This window comes from Tenrec ecaudatus, chromosome 17 (assembly GCF_050624435.1).
Source record: "Tenrec ecaudatus isolate mTenEca1 chromosome 17, mTenEca1.hap1, whole genome shotgun sequence".
NCBI classification, from domain to species: Eukaryota; Metazoa; Chordata; class Mammalia; order Afrosoricida; family Tenrecidae; genus Tenrec; species Tenrec ecaudatus.
In genome coordinates, this window is record NC_134546.1 from 903,227 (window position 1) to 927,440 (window position 24,214).

The window sequence follows — 24,214 nt, forward strand, 5'->3', positions numbered from 1 at the left end:
TCTGGGAGCGAGGTGCATTTTTAGAATCACAGTAGATTCGTGACTCCTTGGAGAGGGTGGTGGCAGGAGAGAGTGGGGGACAAATGGGCAGTGTGTTAGGCTGGGTAGGCTAAAACAAATTCAGAGACACTCATGTATAAGAAAGAGCTTTATGTCAAAGAGTAGTTGTATCTCAGAGAAACAGCCCAGCCCAGTCAGTGCTAGTCCATAAGTCAGATACTAGTCCGAAAGTCCCTCGTTAGACTTACACAGCCACATGCTGTGATGCAGAATGCAGGGAGATCCCAGGCCGGCAGGTGCAAAGTCCTGTGGATCCAGTGGCGGTGGCACATCTCCAGGGCTCATCAACAGGAAGGCTAAGAGGGGACATTCTCAGGGCCCTCCTTATGAAAAGGTCACGCCCACCAGGAGGTCCCAACAGGCTATGAACTGATTGACAGGCTACACTCCACCCCTACACTTTTGTATCTGCAAGTTGACATGAAATGATGCAGCTACCACACTAGGTGAGGGAACGAGGGGGGGGGACTCAGGTGGGAGGAGCTAGCACTTGGGCCTCTTGGCACTGGGAGACAGAACAGTTCTCTTGGGTGATTCGGGGGTGGGAGGGAAGCAGGGCGTGTGCAGATGACCTCAGGGGAGGCCCCGCAAGGGCTGCTCGTGCAGATGGGGGAGTGAGGTGATGTGAGCATCCTCCACTGTCACTCACTGATGTCCATGGAGTGACAGTGATCTGGTCTTTGGAACCCAGCCACGTGGATAGGTGAGGAGTGAATGCATTCCTGTTTACAGATAAGCAAACTGAGGCACAGCGGTTAACACCTTGCCCAAATAAATGACCGCTTTACGTGTAAAACCTATTCAGAGTGACTCACTAGCAAGTCAATCCAAACTAATAGAAGGGTCAGCTAGCACTTTAGAGATCTTCAGGACCCTTAAACACTGATGCCACCAGGATTGGGGAAAGCACGCCCCTCTGGGGCAGTCCTGGTGGGAGAGGACAGTGCTCTAGTGCAGATTCCTTTCTTCTAGAAATGTACCCTCAGAAAATAAACTGGACAGTAGAGTCACCACACCCCTGGAGATCATGTTGAGCGTGGTGACTGCGTCGTGTGGCGGGGACTTGGCTGGACTGACGTTGGCACAGCCGTGTGCTGGAGCATGTAGCTTACACAGGCCGACTCGCGTGTGTGCACTTGTGGAACAGGTGCTCAGGGCACGAATGGTGAGGGGAGGAGCGGGAGAGGCTTCCTCCCTTCTCCTGCGGGGTTGACCCTTCCGTGCCATGGCATTGCATGGGGCCCTAGGAGTTTCAGTGGGCACCAGCCTGGATTCTTTGAAATGGAACCTCATGAGTACTGGTTGGCTTAGAAGAGAGATGGGGAATTCATGTAGATCTTATATTAGCTTCCTTTAACAAAACTGGAAACCACATTTTACAACTCGAAGGCTAGTGGGAACTACAAATTAAGGTTTATCATTTAAGTCCTCTGTACCCATTTGGGGAACTTTCTCCCTTGAGACTCACTGTACCTGCCCAGTTTGCTGCTGCACACCTTCACAGTCCAGCCTTTGTCTCTAGGCCTCTCCTCTTGCTACCCTGGGGCATGGGGGGGTGGACGGGGAGGGGGGCGGCGGTGGTGGTGGTGGTGTGTGTGTGCGTGCGTGCACACGCGTGTGTTTTCACCAGCATGTGTCTGTTCTGGGTCTCATTTCCCTCAATTCCATCCTAGTAATACAAGCTGACCTGAAACTGAGACTCAGCTGTCACAGGGAACAGTGACGTCACGTCACCCCTCTGAGGCACCGAGCTTTAACCACAGCCTTTTCTCAGCCGTGTAACCAGTTTGGGGGTTGTTGAGAGCTTCATCTTCGCCCCCATCCCCCCCCAGCCTGGGGGTGTCTCACTCCACTCCTCTTCCGCCAAGCCCACGCTGCGTGACCACACTTTAAAACTCTGTGCCTTGTGTTACAGAAAGAACTTGGTGTGTGGTGGTGCTCCCCACATTTAAAAAAATGTCCACAGACATTTGGGAGCTGCGTTTGGGGAGAGCTACCCTCTGGCTGAACTCTGCTCACAGAGCGCATAGAGAGGGGCCTCCTCCTCCCCGCAGCGGGTGGGTGCAAGCAGGCCAGGTCAGGGTCCTGACAGCCAGAGACTGGATCTGTGAGCACCCTGCCAGGCAGAGAGGGGAGGGGAGGAGAAAGGGGCAGAATCAGACATTCCAGGGGCCTCCTGGTCAGAAAGTCTGATTTGTACAACTCTTACTACGGTGGCCCACTCACTGTCTGTGTGAGCTGTAGGCCAACAACACTGCCACAGAAAGAACCCAGCGCTGTCAGCTGGTGCTTGGATGCTTGGCTTCCAGAGCATGTGTACGAGGCCCACGGGGCCGTGCCCTGGGGGGGTCAGAATGGCCTGTGCTTGCTTAGGCTGAGGGTACAGCGTAGAGGTGGGAGTTAAAACGTGGCTTGTGTGGCTGAAGAATGGCGTTTAAATTTCTAAATTTTAATTTAAGTAGTTAAATAGGACTGAGCCCCCAAACCAAGCCACTGCCATTGAGTCGTGGTAGACCACACCACACTCCAGTAGATGGCCTTGTGGGTTGCACAGTGGGCCACTAACTGAAAGGTCTGCAGTTCAAAGCCACCAGCTGCCCCTTTGGAGAAGGATGAGGCTTTCTACTCCCATACAGAGCTACAGTCTTGGAAATCCCCAGGGCCAGTTCTTCCTGCCCTGTCAGGTCACCAGGAGTCCAGAAGCCCTAGGTGGCAGTGAGGTTTGTTTTGGTTTTAAAGAAGATTAACCTCAACATTCACAAAGCACTAGAAAAGCAAGAAGCTCTTGGGTCTTAACTGATTTGACCAGAAAGCTCCAAGCCCACGACCGTAGAGTCTCTTCTGCCGCACTGTCGCCCTGCAGGCCTGGGCGGAACCAACTGCCCTGTGGGTTTCCCAGGCAGAGACGCTCTGCCACCCAGCATGTGCCACGCTCTCCCTGGGCCGGAGCAGGGTGGGACCTGAGGGAGGAAGGCACCGCTGCTGGTAGTCTGCTTCTCGGTCCTGGCACCTGTTTCAGGTGAGAATCCCCCGGTGTGCTTTGCACACGGTTCATATTAAGTCTCAGCGTGGCCCAGCCACCAACCTGGCAAAGGTGGTTTCAAAGTTAAGTCTCTCCCACACCCCATCGGTAATTGTCTAATTAAACTCATAGCGGCTACAGGTAATGGGAGCAGCAGGGGCCATGCTCTGGCAGATAGAGCCTCCCGATGATGGAGGTCCATGCTCTCAGCCAGGCTTCTCACGGTGAACGAAGAGTCAATTGCGTCATCCTCAAGCCCCGGCCGCCGGCCAGCACTGAGTCTGGGGACGTTTAGAGCGCTTGTCGGGAAGACAGTGAAGGCGGCTGCGATCCTGGGGCTGTCCAGTGGAAGATGCGTTTTCCGGATGAAAGCTCGAGGGGTCTCTGAAATATAACCGGAATCCGTGGCATCCAGATGTCGTAACCCTTTGCACTTGTGTGATGGGAAGGGTCCATTTCTGGGGTCTGCAGTCTGACCAGAAGTGAGGGAAGGGGTCCACCTGTCAGCTGAGGTTTCGTTCTTTGTTGTTAAAAACACAGATCAATGACAGCTGCTCATATCTGGGGTGGAAGGGTGGTTTTAAGCAACCATGAAAGTCTCCTTGGAGATCCTGTGTGTGTGACTTGGGTTCCTGGCAGCAGAGTGGGACCCTGCGGACTCAGCGCCGACTGGAAGCCTCCAGGTGGGCTGAGAGCCCGGCTCTGCGGTGAGAGATGTCCTTCCTGGAGAATCAGCTCTGCCCAGGGATGAGCTCACACTGCTCCTGAGGTGCTGGGCTGGGCGAGTGTACATGGTGTTGGGATTAGGGGTTCAGGAAGTGTTTGCAAGCACTTGTTCTCCACTCTTGGATGCACCCTTTCTGGGGGCTCCTGACTCAATTTTGTTGAGACCCTGGTGGGCTAGGCATTGGGCTCGTAACCTCAAGGCCCGTTGGCTCGACCCGCCCTCTGCACCACAGGATAGAGACGCAGCAGCCTGGAGTCATAAGGACCACACCTGTGGAAACCCCTACCAGGACCACTCTACTCTGTCCCACAGGATCACCGTGAGTCAGGAGCGACTAGAGCAGTGGACAGTGGTGGTGGGGGTGTGTGTGTGATTTTGTTGCAGGTTTTTTTTTTTTTTTTCAAGAACACGTGTATTTATATGTATCTCAGTCTCACTCTTTAGGATCCTTTCACTTTGCAAATATTGATACCAAGTTACTAAAGGGACGAAAGTATAAAGTGACACCCTTCCGTGTATGCTTCCAAATTGTTTTCTCCCCAAACCTCCTCTCTTGAAAAGTGTTAAGTCCTCAGGAGAGTGCACAATAGTACTGCAAACACCCCTGTGCCTCCGCCTGTGCTCACTATTGATAATATTTTACCGTGTTTACTGTCTCCCTACCTCTCATTATTGTTTAACAATTTGAGTTATTGGACACATGACGTGCCATCTGTAACCGACCTTCAGTCCCAGGAGGCACAGTGCAAACCATGGTAGATGGAGCCCGCCACAGGGAGGGTCTCACCTGGGGCCACTATCGATCCACCCTCTCTTACACTGGTTGTCAACTCAAAGAGGCCAGGCTCCCACCCAAAGCCCCACACTACATAATACAGGAGCCTGGGTAGCTCATGGGCTGTGTGTGGGGGTGCTGACTGCAGAGCTGGCTGTTCAAACACACTGGCTGCTCCTGAGGAGAAAGATGAGACTCTCTGCTCCCACAAAGACCCACAGTCTCATGAGCTCTGGTGGGGCAGGGCTCTGCCCTGGAGGCTCACCATGAGTTGGGGTCATCTCAATGTCCCCGGGTTTGGGGTATGTAATAGTATCGTTTCGTTTTTATTGCATTTTTTCTTAAGACAGCCATCTCTGTCGGGCGGAACCAGCTTCCTCTCTCCTAGCGCTGTGTGTTTCCAATTAAAGCAGGGGCAGCTGAGGCTCTCAACGGGTACCCCCAGAAAACAGCGAGCACACGGTGGCACAGGGCTGCAGCGCCGCGGTGAGGGTGTAGGACTGGCTGAGCTCACCTTTTTCTTGTTGGTGAGCGTGCTGTTGTTGAGCACATAGACCGCACAACCTGCAGCAGCACCTTCGTTCCCTTGGCCGATGCAGGGACATCGATCGGGTTCCGTTCATCTAGTTATGCAGCCCATGCCCGGGAGGAGGAAGGGGCCGCGGTCTCTGGCCCCCACAGCAGCGCCTTCCTCAGGGAGAGGCAATGAAGTCAACACACAGGCCCTTTCTCTGCACACACACAGCCGCTCTTCTTGGGATAGAGGGGTAGCGGCATCCAGACCGGGTCTTCATCACGAGTCACTTCCCGGCTCCGTGTCAGGGAATGGAAAGCCTGTTTGGGCACCGTGTGTAATGTAGCTGGCAATTGCCAAGGTCATGCATAGTCCTTGTACAAAACCCAACTCGCTGCCATCGAGTCACTGCCGGCTCATAGTGACCCTGTAGGACAGGGTGACTGTCGTCGTGGGTTTGTGGGGCTGTAGCTCTTACGGAGTAGCCAGTCCCAGCTTTCTCCCATGGAGTGGCTGCTGGTTTCGAACTACTGACTTTTCAGATCGCAGCCCATCACATGACGCCACTACCCCGGAGCTAAAGACTGCACACCAGTATTTCTGGGACAGGGTGCTCAGACTCTCCCGGTCAGTTAGAAAAGCGGATAGCTGCACTTTGTCCTGGATTATGGGCTGTATTACAAAAGCTATTTTGTGCCACAGTCTGAAAGCAGCCCGTTTCTGAAAAGGGGTGGGGGGCAGGCAGATGAGTTTGGGAGCTTTGGGTTTAAACTAGTAAGGCCCTAGCCTGTCTTTTCAGCAAACTGCTGTGTGGGCTGTCCACAGGGGGCAGTCGACTGGTTCTGACCTTCCTTGTTTGGTGGGCTTTGTCCAGAAGGGCCCCTTACCTGCTCCTTCCCAGCTCAGGTCGGTCAGGTCGGGTGGGTGCTGCTGGGGCTCATTGCTCTGGGGAGGAGCGGCTTGCTTGGCAGAAGGGCTAGGGAAGGGGTCAGAAGAGGAACCAGGGACTTGGTGCCAACTTGGGTCATTGAGACTTTGGGAGAGGAGTTTGGTGGCCTGTCTGTTATTCACAGCTTCCGGAGAACATGCGCACCAGCTCTTGGGAGGGATCTGGGAAAGGTCGAGGGGCACTGTGTGCGTTGGGAGGTGACGCTGGGGCTGCTGGGCTCTGTGGCTGCCCCGGACCTGTGCTTTATGACTCCTGCGACAGGATGGCCTCTGACTCCAAAGCACAGACTCAGGGAGAGTGTCCTGTTTGGGGGCATCAGACAAGTCATGTCCTCGTTGTTTACCCCACACACGCTGGACCGGGCGCAGGTGAGGCTGCGACAGTGATGGGGGCTGAGGGAGCCTGTCGTTTTCTGCTCTCTGGCCCCAGAGGCCCTTCCCTGCTGTCATCTGGCAACTGGGGGAGGGCTGCTTACTTCTGTGGGGGGTGGGGGGGTCTGAGGAATGCAGACCACAATGGGCAGCTGGCGTCAATGTTGCCTGGTGGAGAGGAGACGGAGTGCCCTTGCCGTCCTCCTGGCCTCTGTGGGAGGCTGGCTTCCACCAGAGGAGGCAGCTCCTGACGGAGCAGAGATGGGAGGTACCTCCTGCCATGGGGTGGCAGTAAAGGAAATACCCACTGTGGAGAATACGTTTTGAGACTGACTGTGTGCTCATGGGTGACAGACCCTTGCCTGGTTTTCCCAAAAGGTCGTGTACTTGGAGAAAGATTAACGGGCTCAGCCTGAAGTCAGACAGAAAACGTGTTAATAAAAACACAGCCACAGGCAGACTCCGACTTCGCCACCCCTTTGGGGTGTGCGCTGAAAGTCAGGGGAGAGGGGGTCCTGCTGGTTAGCAAGAGCCCTCTGGGAGTGAGAGCGTGGCTCCTGAGATGCCGTGCTGGTGGGCAGCGGTTGGTGGGCCCTGCGCTCATCGAGGGTGGAGAGCTCATGGATGAGCCCGCTCACCTCCGAGAGAAGGAAAGCATTTGACGTTGCTGCCCACTCGCTCCCTGGTCACGGGGAGAGGAGAGTTGTATTCCTGTCTGTGTGGCTGGCACCGCTGCTGGCTCAACTGCCACGCAGACTCATGCGAAGAGGCGGGGCTTGACAGCTGGCACATTCTTCATTTTCAGTTCCATGATGCCTCACAGTTTAGAAAATCCTTTTGCTGTGTGGCATGTACTGTGCATGTGTATGTGTGTGTATACACACATGGATACCTGCTCACACACATGCATGTGCATACCCGCAGAGGCACACAAATACATGCACACGCACACACACAGTCACGCATATATTTAGACTGTGCTCATCCAGTGTGACCACTGAATTTCCCTGTGTGCTCTGTTTGGAGGTCTGAGAATGACCTCGTGGGGAGTTGGTCAGTGGTTCACCAAGTGGGCCGATGGCAGAGGAGGAGATGTGCTGTGTAGGCAGGGTGCCTGTCATCGTCAGGTGCTGCTGCCCGAGAAGTCGCCACCCCTGGCAGCCTTTAACAGAGGGAGTTCCTACCCCACGCCTAGGAGGCCTGCAGTCGGAATGCAGGAGCCAGCCCGAGGGAGGGGCACTTTGCACCAGCTGTGGGCTCCGTGTTCCTTAGAGCCCCGCACAGTTTGACACCGCTCTGCCCTGGATCTAGGAGCTCCTCAGCAAATGGACTTCAGGTCCAAAGAACCGACTCTGCTCCCGGTTTCCGTCGCGCCCTCTCTGTTTATTCCTGTAAAGCACAAGGTGTGATGTAAGAGGGATGTGAGCTGAACATCAGAACTTAAGTACGGGGCAGAGACTTGAGCAAGGGGCACGGCGCGAGTCCAACCCTCGGGATGCGAACTGAAGTAGCAAGCCCACGGCCATCCAGTTGATCCCGACTCTCCGCGACCCTATAGGGCAGGGTTTCTGACTGTAACTGTTCACAGGAGTAGAAAGCCTCATCGCTCTCCTTTGGTGCTGCGGTGGATTTGAACTTCTGATCTTGTGGTTAGCAGCCCAACTGGATACAAGCCAGTCCTAATTCTGCATCCTTCACAACACACATCGCCAAATTGAGGGCGATGACATCAGATTACCAAGCGGAAGGCAGTCATATCCTGCTGGGGGTCATGGGTTAATCCATTTTACAGAGATTTGGGGGGGCACAGTTCAATCCATGACACCTTATTAGAACTTTGGCAGTAAGAGCTAACTCACGGGATTAACTCCTTACTTGTCTTTCTGTCTCGGGAGCATCCCACTGCGAGACAGGGCGCTTTGCAGAGAAATCTCTGACTCTGGGCCCCCACCCCACCCCCACCCCAGGGTCTGAGGGATTTATCCTCCAAGCAAGATGTTCTTGCTTTGAGCATAAAAGCATCGCCGCCCTGGGAAGGGCCACTGGTTTGATCCCTGGGCTCCTCAGCGGCCTCAAACACAAGTCTCTTAAGGGTTTTTACATCACCCCATTGTAAACAGCATGGCACCAGCAAAACAACCCCACCCACGTTTCCGTGGAGGAAGTGCAAAATGCCCACGTCTGCCCCCAGGTGTGGATGCTTCCCTGTGTGTGCTCACTTTGTGCAGGGACACCGAGCATCACCAATGTCCCTTTACAGACAGAGTGCTTCAAGGACACCTCTCTTGGGAATGCCATGCACAGCAGCCAGCTCATTCCGCTTCTCCAGTGAGGTAGGGGCCTTTGTGGTTTGGTTTTCGTTTTGTTCTCCACCCCCCCCCCCCCAAGGTTGAGGCTTTGCTGCAGCTTGACATGCTGGGGTGTGTGCATCACCTTTTTATTGCACCAGCTGAAACGGAGGGGGTCCTCTCCCCTCCCCTTCTTAGTCTCGGGGCACAGTGAGTCACCTGATGTAACGCAGTTCTCAGAGACAAGGTCCACATCCTACCTGGTGGGGAGCCCAGGGTCTCACAAGCGTGTGACCCACGCCATCCAAGGCACAAGAGTGATGACTACTGTAGGTATATTAGTCCTGTGGATTGGCAGACTGCACCTGAGGCCAGAAGAATAAGACGGAGCTCGGCTGTCGCTCGCAAGTGCTTGTCAAAGAGTCGCATCGGAAAGTCCTGGAGAGCGTGGGAGAAAAATGTGGAGCCAAGCCCCAATCATGAAAGAGACTGTCCTTTCTGGTTGGATGGACACTGGTAGGACCCCCAAGACTCTGACTCTTGGCCTCCCTCAGGTTGGGAACGGACCTGAATTATTTAAGCGCAAAGGGCAGCATTGACCGTGGGCAAGGTTCAGAGGCTGGGGGAGGAGTGGAAATGAGAAGCGCAGGGAGGACTGGGTAGGAGGTGGCGCACTCAGGGGGATGGCCACGGGCTAGCGGCGGCACAGGGCACGTGAACTGTGGGATGGAAGACCAGCCCTCTGTGCTGTAAGCCTTGGAAAAAGTCTCCTTAACAGGATGAAGGGCCCTTCTGGAGGGCAATTACTTTCTAAGATGCCCTTTACTCAACTTCATGGGTGTGAAGGATTTGTAAAGTGCCAGCGGCTTCCCAGCCCCGCTCTCTCTGGCTTTCCTAAATAAACCCTTCTGCATTGCCCAGCTCTTCTGATCGTGGGACTGTCCTTACCTTTGGTGAAAGACAGGAGGAAGACTCGGAACTGGTGAGAAAGACAAGCCAATGCCATCGGCTGATTCTGACGCAGGGAGACCGTGTAGGGCAGACGAGAGGCTGGGCGTGTGTATGGGAGAGACTGCCTCATCGTCCTCCTGTGGGACAGCTAGTAGCCCAGCAGGTGACCCTCTGTGTCCCCTGGGCTCCTATGGTGACAGAGAAGCCACACCAAGTAGAGCTCAGGCAGCGTTCCCATTAAAAATCTCCTCAATTACCATGTCTTGTGCTGGAGGATGCTCACAAGCTACCAGTAAGGTCCTTGTTCTGGGGACATGTCCGTCTTGGGGGTGTCACGGCCATGTCAGTGTTTTTGTTGAGATGTAAAAGCTCTGAGGAAACCTTTCCAGTGGGCTCAGGTGAAGCGTTCATAAATGTGTGTAGAAGACACAGGTTTGTCAAGGGACAACAGGCATTGTCGCAATATCACAGTGCCCTGGCAGAGGATGGTGGTAATTGTAGTCATGGTGATTCCGCTAAAATGGGACTGGTCGAATCATGATTTTCATGCCCATGCTGAGAACCAAGTTTTGAGGGCAGTAGCGTCCCTATGCTGTGCTGGATGGAACTCAGACCAGACTCACCGCCATCGAGCCAAGGCTCATGCACAGTGACCACTGGCTTTCCGAGACTAACTGCCCAAGCTGTTGGCGGCAGTGGAAAGCCCAGTCTTTCTCCTGCGGAGCTGCTGGCGGTTTCTAAATGCTGACCGTGTGCGTCACCGCCCAGAGTGCAAGCCCTCTGCCACAAGACTCCAAGTGGGTACATACTGTGTGCTGACGGAATCACAGAGGTCTGCTGCGTGGTCATCCCCAGCCTGTGCGCTCACCAGAAAGGAGCCGGACCACGGCTCCAGTGCCAGGCTGCTCAAAATCTGCCCTTAGAATCACAGCCGCTAGAGGGGCGGGGGATGGGGGGTGGGATGAGGCCACCTGCTCCCACGGAGATGTAGGTGGTCTTGGAAACCCTGAGCAGCTTCAGGGCTTCGGTACACTGACCGAGGCTTGTACTGCAGCGGAGAGTCAAAGTGGAGGACAGTGCCTAAGTGCTGAGCGGCAGTTTGAGCGCACCAGCCTCTCCTGGGGAGAGAGCCGGTCAACTGCTTCTGTAAAGATTTATAGTCTTTTAAGGGGACAGCTCCCTTCTGCCCGGGGGAGGAGGTGTCACTGTGAGTCCAGATCCGCTCAGTGGCAGAGGGCTTGTTTTGTGGTCGCAGGAAAGCATCACAACTCGTAGCCTCTGAGCATGCTGCACCCCTGCCGCCACCTGGGCATCTGGGCCCACACCACGGGGCTCCTGGGGCCACCAGAAGCTGGTTTCCCCTGCAAGGCCCAGGCTCCTTCTGCTGCCCAGGAGGGTAGGTGGAGAACCCAGTGTCTGAGGGCCCGCTGCCCCCTTCTGGACACTCTTGGGTTGGCCAGTACCCAGGATGACAAATTCTCTTCTAACAAGGACGAGCTGTGTTCTTGTTCCACCTGTTGCATAATGATGGGTTCTTACACTGCGGTGACCCAACAGACAACCATCAGACTCACTGCCGTCGAGTCAGTGCTGACTCGCAGTGACCCCCCCTCTGGGTTTCCCAGATGTAGCTGTTGATGGGGAAAGCCTGGTGTTTCTCCCGAAGAGCTGCTGGTGGTTTTGAACTGCCGATCATGCGATTCGGAGCCCAACGCATGGCCACGACACCACCAGGGCTCCGCACTGGTGACAAGAGTCCTTCCAATAAACCACTCTGCAATAAAACGTGTGATGTTTAGTGTCTCTCCACGCCTGGCATAGGAGCGTCAGAAGGCTTAAGGAAAATGGAATTACGTAAAAGATGGTGGGATCTTCCTTGAGCATTTAGAAGTCCCCTTGTATTTTAAAATGATTCATTGCCTTCATAACCAAACCAAACCCACTGCCATCACGGTCAACTCAGAACCTCCATCGGGATCTGAGACAGGAAATCTTTATGGGAGCAGACAGCCTCTGCTTTCTCCCTCGGAGCTGCCCATGGATTTGAACTGGAAGACTTGTGGTTGGCAGCGCCATGACGTGGCCACCAGAGCTCCTTCATCAACTCACCGCCTCTAAGTTGATGTGGATGCAGCCGCCCGCAGAACAGACTAGGACTTGCCCCCGGGGGTTTCCGAGGCTCAGTCTTCGAGGAGAAGGATGTTTCCTTTTTGTCCCGAGGAGCTGCTGCTGGCTGGCTCCTTCACCGAGAAGCGCTCACGCGGGAGCCCTGCTGGCAGAGTAGTTCACGTGCTTGCCTGACAGTCAGAAGGCTGGTGGTTTGAGGCCACCGACTGCTCTGAGCTAGAAAGACGCGTCAGTCTGCCCCTCTAAACGACACAGCCTTGGAAACCCCATGGAGCAAACCTCATGGGAGCATGCCCCGTCCTGTAGGAGGGTCTTGAGCGTGAATGCGCTCCGGGGTGCAGCCACACATGCTTTTGACATGCCCATTGTAAAAACGCACTCTGTCCCAAGAGCTTCCTTGCTTATAAAGGTCGATGCTACCTTCCAGTGTGTTTTCCTTTTTTAAATCATTTTATTAGGGGCTCATACAACTCTTTTCACAATCAGTACATACACCATTTGTGTCCAGCACATTCGTACGTATGTTGCCATCATTCTCAAAACACCTGCTTTCTACTTGAGCCCTTGGTATCAGCTCCTCATTTTCTCCTCCCTCCCTCCCCTCTCCCCCCTCTCTCATGAGCCCTTGATAATTTATAAGTTATCATTTTGTCATATCTTGCCCTGTCCGACATCTCCCTGTACCCACTTTTCTGTTGTCCGTCCCCCAGGGAGGAGGCCACATGTAGATCCTTGTAATCGGTACCCCCTTTCCAATCCACCCTCCCTCCATTATCCCAGTATCGCCACTCACACCCCTGGTCCTGAAGGGATCATCCGCCCTGGATTCCCTGCATTTCCAGTTGCTATCTGCACCAGTGTCCATCCTCTGGTCTAGCCAGACTTGCAAGGTAGAATTTGGATCATGATAGTGGGTGGAGGTAGGAAGCACTTAGGAACTAGAGAAAAGTTGTATGTTTCATCGTTGCTACATCGCACCCTGACTGGCTCATCTCCTCCCCAAGACCCTTCTGTTAAGGGGTGTCCAGTGGCCTACAAGTGGGCTTTGGGTCTTCACTCTGCACTCCCCCCTTATTCACTATGGTAAGATTTTTTTGTTCTGATGATGCCTTATACCCGATCCCTTTGACACCTCATTATCACACAGGCTGGTGTGTTTCTTCCATGTGGGCTTTGTTGCTTCTGAGCTAGATGGCCACTTGTTTACCTTCAAGCCTTTAAGACCCCAAACACGATATCTTTTTTTTTAAAAAAAAAACATTTTATTAGGGGCTCATACAACACTTATCACAATCCATACATATACATACATCAATTGTATAAAGCACATCCGTACATTCTTTGCCCTAATCATTTTCACAGCATTTGCTCTCCACTTAAGCCCTTTGCATCAGGTCCTCTTTTTTTCCCCTCCCTCCCCGCTCCCCCCTCCCTCATGAGCCCTTGATAATGTATAGATTGTTATTTTGTCATATCTTGCCCTATCCGGAGTCTCCCTTCCCCCACTTCTCTGCCGTCCATCTCCCAGGGAGGAGGTCACATGTGGATCCTTGTAATCAGTTCCCCCTTTCCAACCCACTCACCCTCCACTCTCCCAGTCTCGCCCCTCACACCCCTTGTCCTGAAGGTATCGTCCACCCTGGATTCCCTGTGCCTCCAGCTCCCATATGCACCAGTGTACAATCTCTGCCCTATCGAGCCCTGTAAGGTAGAATTCGGATCATGGTAGTTGGGGGCAGGAAGCATCCAGGATCTGGGGGAAAGCTATGTTCTTCATCGGTACTACATAGCACCCTGACTGACCCGTCTCCTCTCCTAAACCCCTCTGTGAGGGGATCTCCAGTGGTCGACACTTGGGCCTCGGGTCTCCACTCTGCACTTCCCCTTCATTCACTATTGTATATAAATACACACACACACTTATACATTTTTTTTTACATGATGCCTTATACCTGGTCCCTTTGGCACCTCGTGATTGCATCGGCTGGTGTGCTTCTTCCATGTGGGCTTTATTGCTTCTGAGCTAGATGGCCGCTTGTTCACCTTCAAGCTTTCAAGACCCCAGACACTATTTCGATAGCCGGGCACCATCAGCTTTCTTCACTACATTTGCTTATTCACCCACTTTATCTTCAGCGGTTGTGTTGGGAAGGTGAGCATCATAGAATGCCAATAGAAGAAAGTATTCTTGCATATATATATGTATAACTATATGCAGTATAACTATATGCACATAGTTCTTTATCCCCATCCTCATATATATATTTGCATATGTACATGCCTTTATTCCAACCTCTATAAATGCCCTTTGCCTCCTAGCACTTTCCTCTGTTTCCTTTGACTTTCCTCTTGTCCCACTATCATGCTCAGTCTTCATTTGGGTTTCAGTAATTCCTTTTGGTTATATGACCGTTGATCATGCCCTACCAGGCCTCCTACACCCTATCACCGATTTGGATCACTTGTTCCCTTGTCCCTGGGTTTGTTAACACAACTACCTTTCCTCCCACCCCCCCCTCTCCCATGTCCCCCAGGAACTGTTGGTCCCATTGTTTTCTCCTCCATATTGTTCATCTAGCCTAACTTATTTAGACAGACCTGCAGAGATAATAATATGCACAAAAACAAGACAGAGCAAAACCAAGCAACAATATACAACAAAACAGCAACAACAAACCAATGAAAAACAAAACAAAACAAGAAAGAAGAGCTTGTAGTTCAAGGATTGTTTGTTGGCCTTTAGGAGTGTTTTCCAGTCCAGTCTGGTGGGGTACCACACCCTGGCCCCCAAATCCATCTTCATCATTCCCTGGGGACCTTGCTGTTCCATTCTCTTGCTGTTCTGTTGCATCCCCTTAGTGTTTTGCCTCGGTGTGGCGAGATCAGATCGGGCGCAATTCCCACACTGTGTCTCCGGTGTTGTCCCCTGTAGGGCTATTGGTCAGTGAGGGACATCATTGTCTCATAGTGGGGCTGACCATGTGGTCCTCTCTGAACTGGCTGTTCTAATCATGAATATCATTCTCACGACCTGGTGGGCCAGGATGTGTTCCACTTTCTCCTCCTCCCCTTTCATCCTCTCCTATGTGCTCCGATCAGATATGTCCCTCTCCCAGAGCTGCAGATTTAGTGCCGTCCTTTGAAATAAATTCTTCTGGGGTGCATTCCTCATTTGTAATGCTGGGTCTAAGCACTGTTAGGTACAGTTTGGTTCCTCTTTACCTTTGGTCAAACACTTGTCTTAGTAGACAGTACGTAATATACCTTTGGATACATAAGAGAATTTGGGACATGTAGACACACCAAAACGCCTTCCACATGGTCGCGGGTACTGATGGCAGGTTTTGATGTGTGCCGTGCAGAAACTCACCGTGTGCTGCTCCAGACCATTGGGCGTGGGTAGGGTGTGGGTGGCTCAAGCCGGATGGGCTCTGGCGGATGCCGGCGCTGGCAGAGCCGCGTGGTCCAGCCCGTGCACCTACAGGTGTGCTTCAGAGGCTGACCTGCCTGCAGGGCCCTGCCACCCAAACCAAACCTTCAGGCGAGGGCCATGACCCGGGCTTCGGCTACTCAGAGCTCGGCAGGAGTGGCCAACAGTGGAGAGAGCTTCGGCTTGAATCCCCGTGGGCCACTGATGGAGGGGCCTCCCCTTTGCTGGCACTGCGTCTGCAAGGCCTGGTGCTCCGTAAGGTCACTTCCGTCCTCCCTTCCCCCTGCCCTAGCAGTGTCACCGGATTGCCGCCCAGGGCAGTGGTCACTGCCTTGTTCTTAACAGAACACTGGCACCTGCTCATTGAATGGTCCAGGAATTGTTATTGGATATGTTACGAGGAGGGTACTAAAGTCAGGTGTTCGAAACCTGGGAGCCACCTATATTTCATAATGTTAACAACTCACCAATAAATGACACAATCATAGCCCCATTTGGGGCCCAGGCAATGATAAGGGCAAGCTGATATGCACACATAGTAGGAAGTTAACCTGCTCTGTCATTGATAAAGGACTGCTAATCTAAAGACCAGTGGTTCAAAACCACCAAAGCCGTTCTTCAGGAGAAAGGCTCTCTACTCGGCAGAGTTACAGCCTCAGAGACCCACAGGGGCAGTTCTCCTCCATCCTGGAGGGTCACTATGAGTCGGAATCGACCCGACGCCATGAGTTTGATCTTTTGGCTTGGTGACTGATAAATACAAGAAAAGGGCAACACAGCTGTTGGGTACTTGAGGACCATCTTCATCTTCATTTAACGAGGCTTTATGACATAGCTCTCCCCAAATGCTCTCCTTCTGTGAATTCTGGCTCGCGTGTGAGCAGCTACTACGGCAGAGTTCCACAGCAGACGCGTCCCCTGGAGCTGCAGGCAAGCCGGATGGCCATCAAAGCAACAACTCTCGTGTGCAGGACGTGCTGGTGGGGGGTTTCTTATGTGGTTGCCATGGTACGTGGCTTTCCACGTGTGCTTAGGTGTTTGTGAACAGAAAACACCGAATGGTTAGCATGGAATCTGGCCGTTTTCCTGACACGACCTCCAAGTAAGGAGCCAAGGTGGCATAGTGGTTATATGTTGGGCTGCTGAACTCAAGGTCAGCAGTTCAAAACCACCAGCTGCCCTGCAGGACGAAGGCTGTTCCCATAAATAGTGAAAGTCGCAGAAACTCACACGGCCTGCCTGCGTTGACTCGATGGTGCGTTTGGGGTTTGGGACGCACACCAGGCTGGGGACAGGGACAAAGAGGAAGGCCTTCCACATGATGGACCGACACAGCGGCTGCATGCGTGGGCCCTGAGAACTGCGCGATGGCGGTGCAGGGCCAGGCAGGGTTTTGCTCGGTGTGCACAGGCTTGCTAGGGGTCAGCACCAGGTGGATGGCCCCTGACACCAGCACGTCCATGAGCCTGGTCATCGAAGGTGAGGCAGCATGCTCGGTTCCTCTTGATTGGCACTGTGTTTGGGGCAAGATGCCTGAACTGTGCGACCCCTGCTTTCTGGGGACTGAGTAGTCGGGAGGGTTGGAGAAGGATACCAGGGGTCTCTGACTGGTATCCTGAGGCATAAAGTTTGGTCTCTTCAAACCCCCGGGGCACTTGCACATGCATTAAGTGCTTCTCGGGCGTTTTATGAGTGAAAGTGGGAGGGCTGTGGGCGTTTTAATCTGTGAATTCCGCCAGATGGACCTTCCTCTTCAGATGACTGACAAATGCTGGTTGGTCACTGTCTTCATTTTTATTTAATGTATCGAGCCTTGGAGTAAGATGGTGTATTAAAGAAGTATGTGTGTACATAAAAATAAAAATCCTATTGTCTGAGTAGTTCAGGGGGAAGAGATTTAAATGGGTGAAGAAAAATAGAAAGGGCATAACTAAGTTTGCATCTGCGTGCGGCATAGCACCTCGTTAAATGCTCCGGGCCTTGTGCCGCCTGCTTTAGAGATCATGGGGTCCTGGGAAGAAGGCAGAGTGCCTGTCCGGCAGGGCCACCGCTCGGCCATGGGTGTTCTGGGCTGTGTGTGACTGAGGGAGTGCCGCGTGGCAGCTTGAAGTGGGATTGCCCCAGATCTCACCTCCCAATAACCACCCACCCCTCTACCCCCCACCTCCCACCCCACAGCCAGCAAGCAAGCCCTCGCTGCTCCTGGACTGGGGGTTGAGAGATACGGAGACAGTGTGGAGAGGGCATGACCTGTGGAGTATTGAAGATAAACAAGTGGGGATTTTATAATTATGAGACAGCCGTACGTGATAGGTCTGAGCTCACTGCTGTGTCTGAAAGGAGGGCATGCGGGAGCAACTACAGCTTGTTGGCATCCTCCCATCAGTACCTGATTACCAGGTGTGTGGGGTGGGGGATTAGGGACCGGCCTGTGAGCAGTGGTGATGGTGGTGATGAAGATGCCTGCGCTGGCTGTGGAGGAAGGGTAGGAGGTTTGCAGGGGTGCCCAGAACCTGACTCTCTTCCCACAAGGAGTTACGGACGGGAGCTGGGTGTGAGAAAAGACAGGGTTCCGAGGCCAGGCTCCACAGAGGATCCTATTTGCTCCTCTGGGTCAGAGGCCTTGCTCTGTGGGCCTGGGGAGCCAGCTGCGTGCTGTGGCTGACGCTTCAGGAAATGTCCCTCTGGTGGCCGTGTTGGGAAACGCATCCAGGGTGCACATCGGAGGCACTCACAGGAGGAAGTCTAGTCCCTGAGCCCAGTCACCAGTTTCCCCAGGTGCAAACACCCTTGGCTCCTGCAGGTGGGACCAGAGCGGGAGAAGAGAAGGAAGGCTGTTTGCCAGGGTCCGGCTGGTGGCTGCTGCGACTGGGACAAGTTAGGGTTAGGCAGGGAGGGAGCAGGGTCTGGAGTAGGAAGTGATTTCCCTTGCAGATGGACTGAGTGGGTGTGTGTGTGTGGGGGGTGGTGTCTCAAAGGCATTTGGCTGGCTGGGAAACGGTTAGGCAGTTGGGTCAGGAGAGCAAGACTGGGTCGACTTGTCCCAGCACAGGGCGGGGTTCGCAGCTGAGAGAGCGAGTGTGGTAGGGAGGTTTTGTAGCCTGACGGGTGCTTGGAGACACTAGGCACGCAAGAGGAGTAACAGAATTGTAGGTGAATGGCTATATTGGTTAAGATATGTCTCTCTCTCTGTCTCTCTGTCTCTCTCTCTCTCTCTCTAGAGAGACAATAAGAACAAGGGTTCCTGGGGGGAAGGGTAGGGAGGGAGGGGATCAGGGGGAGTAGATATCAAAGAATTCACGAAGAAAGACAATGTTTTGAAACTGATTGTGGCCGCAATCATGCTTGATTTATTTGAATTATGGAATGTTGAACATCTGTAAGAGCCCCCAATAACATGATGAATTAAAAAAGACTTAGCACGACGGTGCCGGCCTGGCCCGGCCCCCTCTCCCGGGCCTCCTTGCCCCCCAGAGCTGTGAGGACCATTCTTCGATGTGCCAGTTTGAAGAAAGAAAACGTGACCGTGTCTGTGTGTGGAAGCTGAGAACTGCGCAGCGTTTGGCAGGGTGGAGGGCTTTTAGTTTTCGTCTTTGAAAATGCGCCCGCTGGACGGGAGTGCGACTGCTGCTGTGTCTGCCCCAGCTCCTGCTGACCAGGACACGGAGGAGGGACTGTTGTGAATCCAGTCACCACATCGGCTGTTTGGGAAATGGATCGCCAGGCTGTCTTGCCTAGTCTTATTAGTCTGGAATCCCCCCGAGTGTGTTCAGCATTGTAGCCTGATGAAGACATTGGTGGGTGCTGGTGGTGCTTGAGGTACGATTCCTGGGGCTGGGACCGGGTTCCCCTGCGTGGGGAGAGGAAGCACCACGCCTGGATCTGGCCTCAAGTCTCTGCGTTGTCCAGAGGTTGGTTGTAAAGTTCTTACCTACGGGCAGGCCAAGAGAGGGAAAGGAGTCACCACCTTCAATGGTGGTTCTGCAAGCTGGTGGCAAAGAACATGGGGATTCCTCCTGCCATGAGCAGAATGGAGTTGATTTTTACGGATCCAAGGTTTATTTAATAAGCTCGTGTGGCAGTCAAGAAGCCAGCCCACTGAGCCAGCAGAGGCTCGGAGCTAGGTATTGATGTGTCTCATGCCAACTTCACACAGGGCTCTCTAGCTTTCCTGATGCCCGAGCCGCCCCCCTCTCCCCCGCAAGAGTCTCTGGATCCCCTGCCTGCCTCACCTCTCCTCTCCCCGGCACTTTCAGAAGTGTAGATTATTCTGTGGACACGTGAAGGCCCTTTTACAGGGGCACCTGGTGTGTCGGATCAAGGTGCTTCTCAGAGGCCAGCTTTGTGGGACCCGCAGCCCTCAGGCACTCCTTGTCCTGGGATCCTCACCCTCAGGGGGTCTTGTTGAGGCTTCGGGAAGCCTGGACGAACACTTTCGTGATACCGCCAACCTCCCACTTTGGACCTTGGTAGTGTTTTGCCCTGGAAAGAAAAGGAGGGGGCCGGGGATGAAGGGGCTTCAGTACTATGAAAACTCAAGCAGCGTCTCAGGATAAGTGGAAAATACTGAAAGAAAGAAGAAAAGCATGACCATGCTGCCCGTATTCTAAAAACGTGAACGAAGTCATTGATTCACGAGTGATTTGCCAGCCTGGCGTCTCTTTGTGCGCAGAGGACTGGGGACTTTTGCTTTTGGCTCACTCTGTATTTTAAGGAACGCCTGTGGTGTTGTTTAAGGAACGCCACCAGGGAAGAACATCCGGGGGTTGGGGTGGTAGCTGTGCTTCCATTCTCAGTATCCCCGCTGGTCAGCAGGTGGCACCAGATAGCCAAACCGAGCAGGCGTCCTTCGTGCCCTGCCCTGCTGGTGGGCTGCTGCCCTGTCTTCAAAACCAGCAGCTACTCTGCCGCAGAGAGACAGGGCTTACTCCTCCCACAAAGGGTTAAAGCCTCAGAAACCCAGGCCTGCCCTGTCCTGCAGGGTCACTGAGTGGGCACGGACTCGATGCCAGTGAGTTTAGTTTGGGTTTGCATTAAACTCGGGGAGCTTGGTGGTGTGGTGGTTATGCCTTGGGCTGCTAACCTTAAGATCAGCAGTTTGAAGCCACCAGGCGCTGTGCTGGAGAAACATGAGGCTTTGAGTCGCACTTTCTGTCTCTGCCTTCAGAAATTCAGGATTGACATCACGTTCCCGTTTCCCCCTGAGGTCAGATTTACAAAAGCCTTTGATATGGAGATGGTCACGGAAACCTACCATTTCCAAGGCCAAACAACACATACAATATCGATCTTTTGTCAGTATTAATTTTTATAAGAAGGTTATAAATCCAAAGGCCAAGAACAGCTACACACACACACACACACACACACACACACACACACACACACTTAGGTTTTCCAGTATTTCCGTGTGGGTTTTAATGAAATCCTGTAAGTCACTGATGTAGATGATAAACATACTAGTCCGTTTCTAGGGAGCCCTGGCGGTGGTATAGCTACGTGTTGTGCTGTGATCTGCAAGGTCCACAGTTCGAAACCACCAGCCGCTCCACAGAGAAAGACCGTTCTCGGGCTTTCTGCTCCTGTGAACAGGCTTGGAAGCTGAAGGGCCAGTGTTAGCCGGGCCACAGGGGCTCTGAGTCGGCAGTGACTGCACCTGAGAGCAGCACGTTTGGAGAGTACGCGTACCGTGTTGGAGTGGATTCTCGTCTTGAGGAGAAACCAGAGTTGACTCCCAAAGAAAGGCGTTTTCTTTTGCGGTAAGGCGGGCCACCTGAGTGATCGGCTGTGGCTCAGCTTGAACCTGGCCCCAGGCTTCTTCTGAGGAGCCTGCAGGTTGAGTTGGGAGGCTCTTCGATAGCCTGTAAGAAAACAGTCAAGGAGGCAGTTGATGCACGTGTGCCAGTCCTTGTCATCTTGAAGATGTCATTAGTGTGGCTCAGCCCGCCTTCTTTGCCAGAGGCCTGGCTGGTGGCTGTGGCCTGCGTGGTTGTCTGCTGGACTGGGGAGCACCACGCTGAGACGAGAAGACGCCTCTCCTCTGTGCCCATGCCTCTGCTCGTCCACGTGTGGACAGCCAGCCCTTCTGGTTGCTGGGCCGATTGTGCCAGATGACGGTACAGGCTGGTGACTCGGCCATGCCGTCACCCTTGGTATGCTTGGAAGGAAGCAGTTTTTAAGTGAGCATCCAGACACCAAATAATACATTCTCAATATTACATAGGAGTGAGGGGCGACTATCTTTCCCACTGTCTTTCAGTTGAATGCGTGAATTGTAGCTGTATTGAAGGGGGAAGAAGCCATCTTCAATGCTGATGAGCTTACTTCTTGTAATTACCTGAGAACTCTGGGTCAAAATGCATCCCTGGGAAGCACAGTGACCCTGGGGGGGCAGAGGAGGGGCTGGCAGCCCAGCCTGTAAAGCAGCGCAGTCGTTTTCATCGAGCACCCACCGCGTACCAACACTGCCCTCGGCGCCGGGAGTTTGCCATCTCAGTTAGTCTTAGATGGCAGCTTTCCAACGTGTCGGTTGAGATGTTCAGGTACAGTGACCTATCAGGTCACTCATTTAGCATGTCGTGAATTTCCAGGAGAAACTCAAAGGTTGCTGTCTATAGTGACATGCAGTAGGGAGATATAAGTGGGTTCATTTAGAAACCCCCACAGGTCTGGACCCATCTCTGATAGAGTTTTAAATCGATGGGTGTCAAGTTCACAAAGAAGGGATATAGTCCTTAATTGCTGGATGCCCCTCCTCTCTTTCAGTCATCCCAAGGCTCTGTCCAATGCCCTGTCAATTTAATGGCGGGAGACCAAGGCTCTGTGCGTAGTCGCATGCAGAATGAGTGGCCGCAGAGGACTGGCTCCAGACATTCCCAGTACTCCGGGGGCTTTGGAGAGGGGGGTTTCCCTCTGTAGCCGTCTAAGCAAGGCTGGCCTCTTTCCCTCACAGCACTGGAGAGCAGGCGCTGATGTGGAGGAGCAGTTGAGACGGCTGAAGATGGCGACCACAGTGGCCACTGACTACGACAACATCGAAATCCAGCAGCAGTACAGCGATGTCAACAACCGCTGGGATGTGGACGACTGGGACAACGAGAACAGCTCCGCACGCCTCTTTGAGCGTTCGCGCATCAAGGCCCTGGCAGGTGAGTCTCCTGCACACCTGGCTGCCATGCGGGCGCAGCGGCAGGCTGGCCTTCCTATCTCGTAGATAGCCCGCTTTTCAACCTGATGCGGGAGTGAGGGCCAGTCATCCTTCTACTGGGACATGTTCCTACCTCTGAAAAGGAAGGCAGCACCTACCATAGTCTCTTACATTGGCAGACTGGCACCACTCACTCGGTGGGCACATGTAGAGTTGACTGAGCCTGAGTCCCTGTGATGACTTCAAACATGTCAGGAGGGTGGTGACCTCGTCTCAATTTCCCTTCCACCAAATTTGCAGAGCTACCGATCCTGGCAGCCGAAGGGGCTCTTGTGAACGTAGAGCCGGCACTGCAGGCAGCAGCGGTGAATCCCGTAGAGAGATCTGGGAACCGCTCAGGGAGGGCGGCTCTTCTCGCGGAAGCATTGTTGTGGTTTTGATGCCCTGGGTCCGCTCCTGCGTGCCTGCGAGGCACTGGCACTCACCACATGCTGACACTCACTAAACCTCCTACATGCAGGTATGCACGTTAGTCTGCGCCCTTCGTGCTGGTGATGTACTCATTAACTTGACCTGTTAGGATAGGCTACTTATAAGGACAACGAGTGACCAAGGTTGGTGTAGATCTGTAAAACCAAACCCACTGCCTTGAGCTGACTCCAACTCTCAGTGCCCCTGCTACCCTCGAGGCTCCTTAGGTTTGTAGGGCAGCTGCTTGGTCTACTGCGGGCCCACTGCATGTGCTACTACAGGTAAGTTAGCCATCAGCTCTTTCAAAGCATGGCAAGGCAGTCTTCCTTGGCGACTTCTCACTGCCTGTTGCTGTTGGAGTCCTAGAAGCACATCTCTCTTGAAGCCCCAGAGTACTTTGCCCTGGGGTTCTGAATGTCAGAAAAGGGAGCCATTAGGGTGACCCTCCGACTGGGCTGAGTAAGACAGGGGCTGCAATGAGTCTTGGTCAAAGAGTCCATAATCAGTGAATCAAAGGTCACTGTGTGTGTAGTAGTCTGGGTATTTTAAAGAAACAAATCCACAGAAACACGTATAAGAGAGAGTTTTATATAAAGGATACGTGCGCATCAAGAAAACATCCCAACCTAGTGCTCCCCATGCCCACAAGTCCAACATTAACCCATATGTCTAATACTAATCCACGAAGTCTTCCTGCATCTCACAAAGCAGACACAATGCTGCTGAGTGCAGGAGGAAAGCTGAGTCAGTGAGCGTGTAAGCATCTCAGCGCTGGCAGGGTCTCCACACGGCTGCTTCAGCACCCAGGGCTGCACTGGGGGAGGTCCATGTGGCTTCTCCTCAGGGGTGTCTTGCAGGAAGTGAGCCTTGCCAGCTAAAGCAGGGAACTGGCTAAGGCAGCTGCACTCTGGTTCGACCATCACAAAGCAAGAGACCCGAGAACTAGAAAGGCGAGGTCACGGAGCCATTTATCCCTCTGCCGTTCAATTAACCCCACATGTGTTTATTGGCCAGGTTGGCCCAATAAACTACCTCAAAGTGGAGCACATGCAAGATCTTGGGCTTTATACACTGAGATTTCCCATGGAATTGCTTCTGAACGAGAACGGTGGGCACAGGAGGCTTCTCCCCCCCACTCATGCCTTTCATTATAATATGTAAATGAAGTCATGGTGTAAGCACGTGCGAGTGCTGTCCATTGTGAATCTGAGTATATCTCATTTACTTTATTACCTTGATCACGAAATCTTAACTATGCGCCATTGCGTGTCACCGAGGGTCACCCTGATTGCAAGCAGAGGAAACTTAGCCCAGTGTAGCTTCAGTGGCCACGAGGATGTAGCGGCCACGCAATAAGAAAGCTTGGCCCTTAAGCAGCACTG

General features: G+C 53.3%; 1 protein-coding gene across 1 annotated transcript in view; it reads left to right on the forward strand.

Annotated features, from left to right (window-relative positions):
• Positions 1-24,214, forward strand: part of SPTBN1 (spectrin beta, non-erythrocytic 1) — a 181,396-nt gene that overhangs the window by 37,145 nt on the left and 120,037 nt on the right. Inside the window, exon 2 of the mRNA XM_075536114.1 lies at positions 22,167-22,362. Within this exon, the coding sequence (XP_075392229.1) occupies positions 22,215-22,362 (148 nt within the window). The 5' untranslated portion in view covers positions 22,167-22,214. The remainder of the gene's footprint in view (positions 1-22,166; positions 22,363-24,214) is intronic.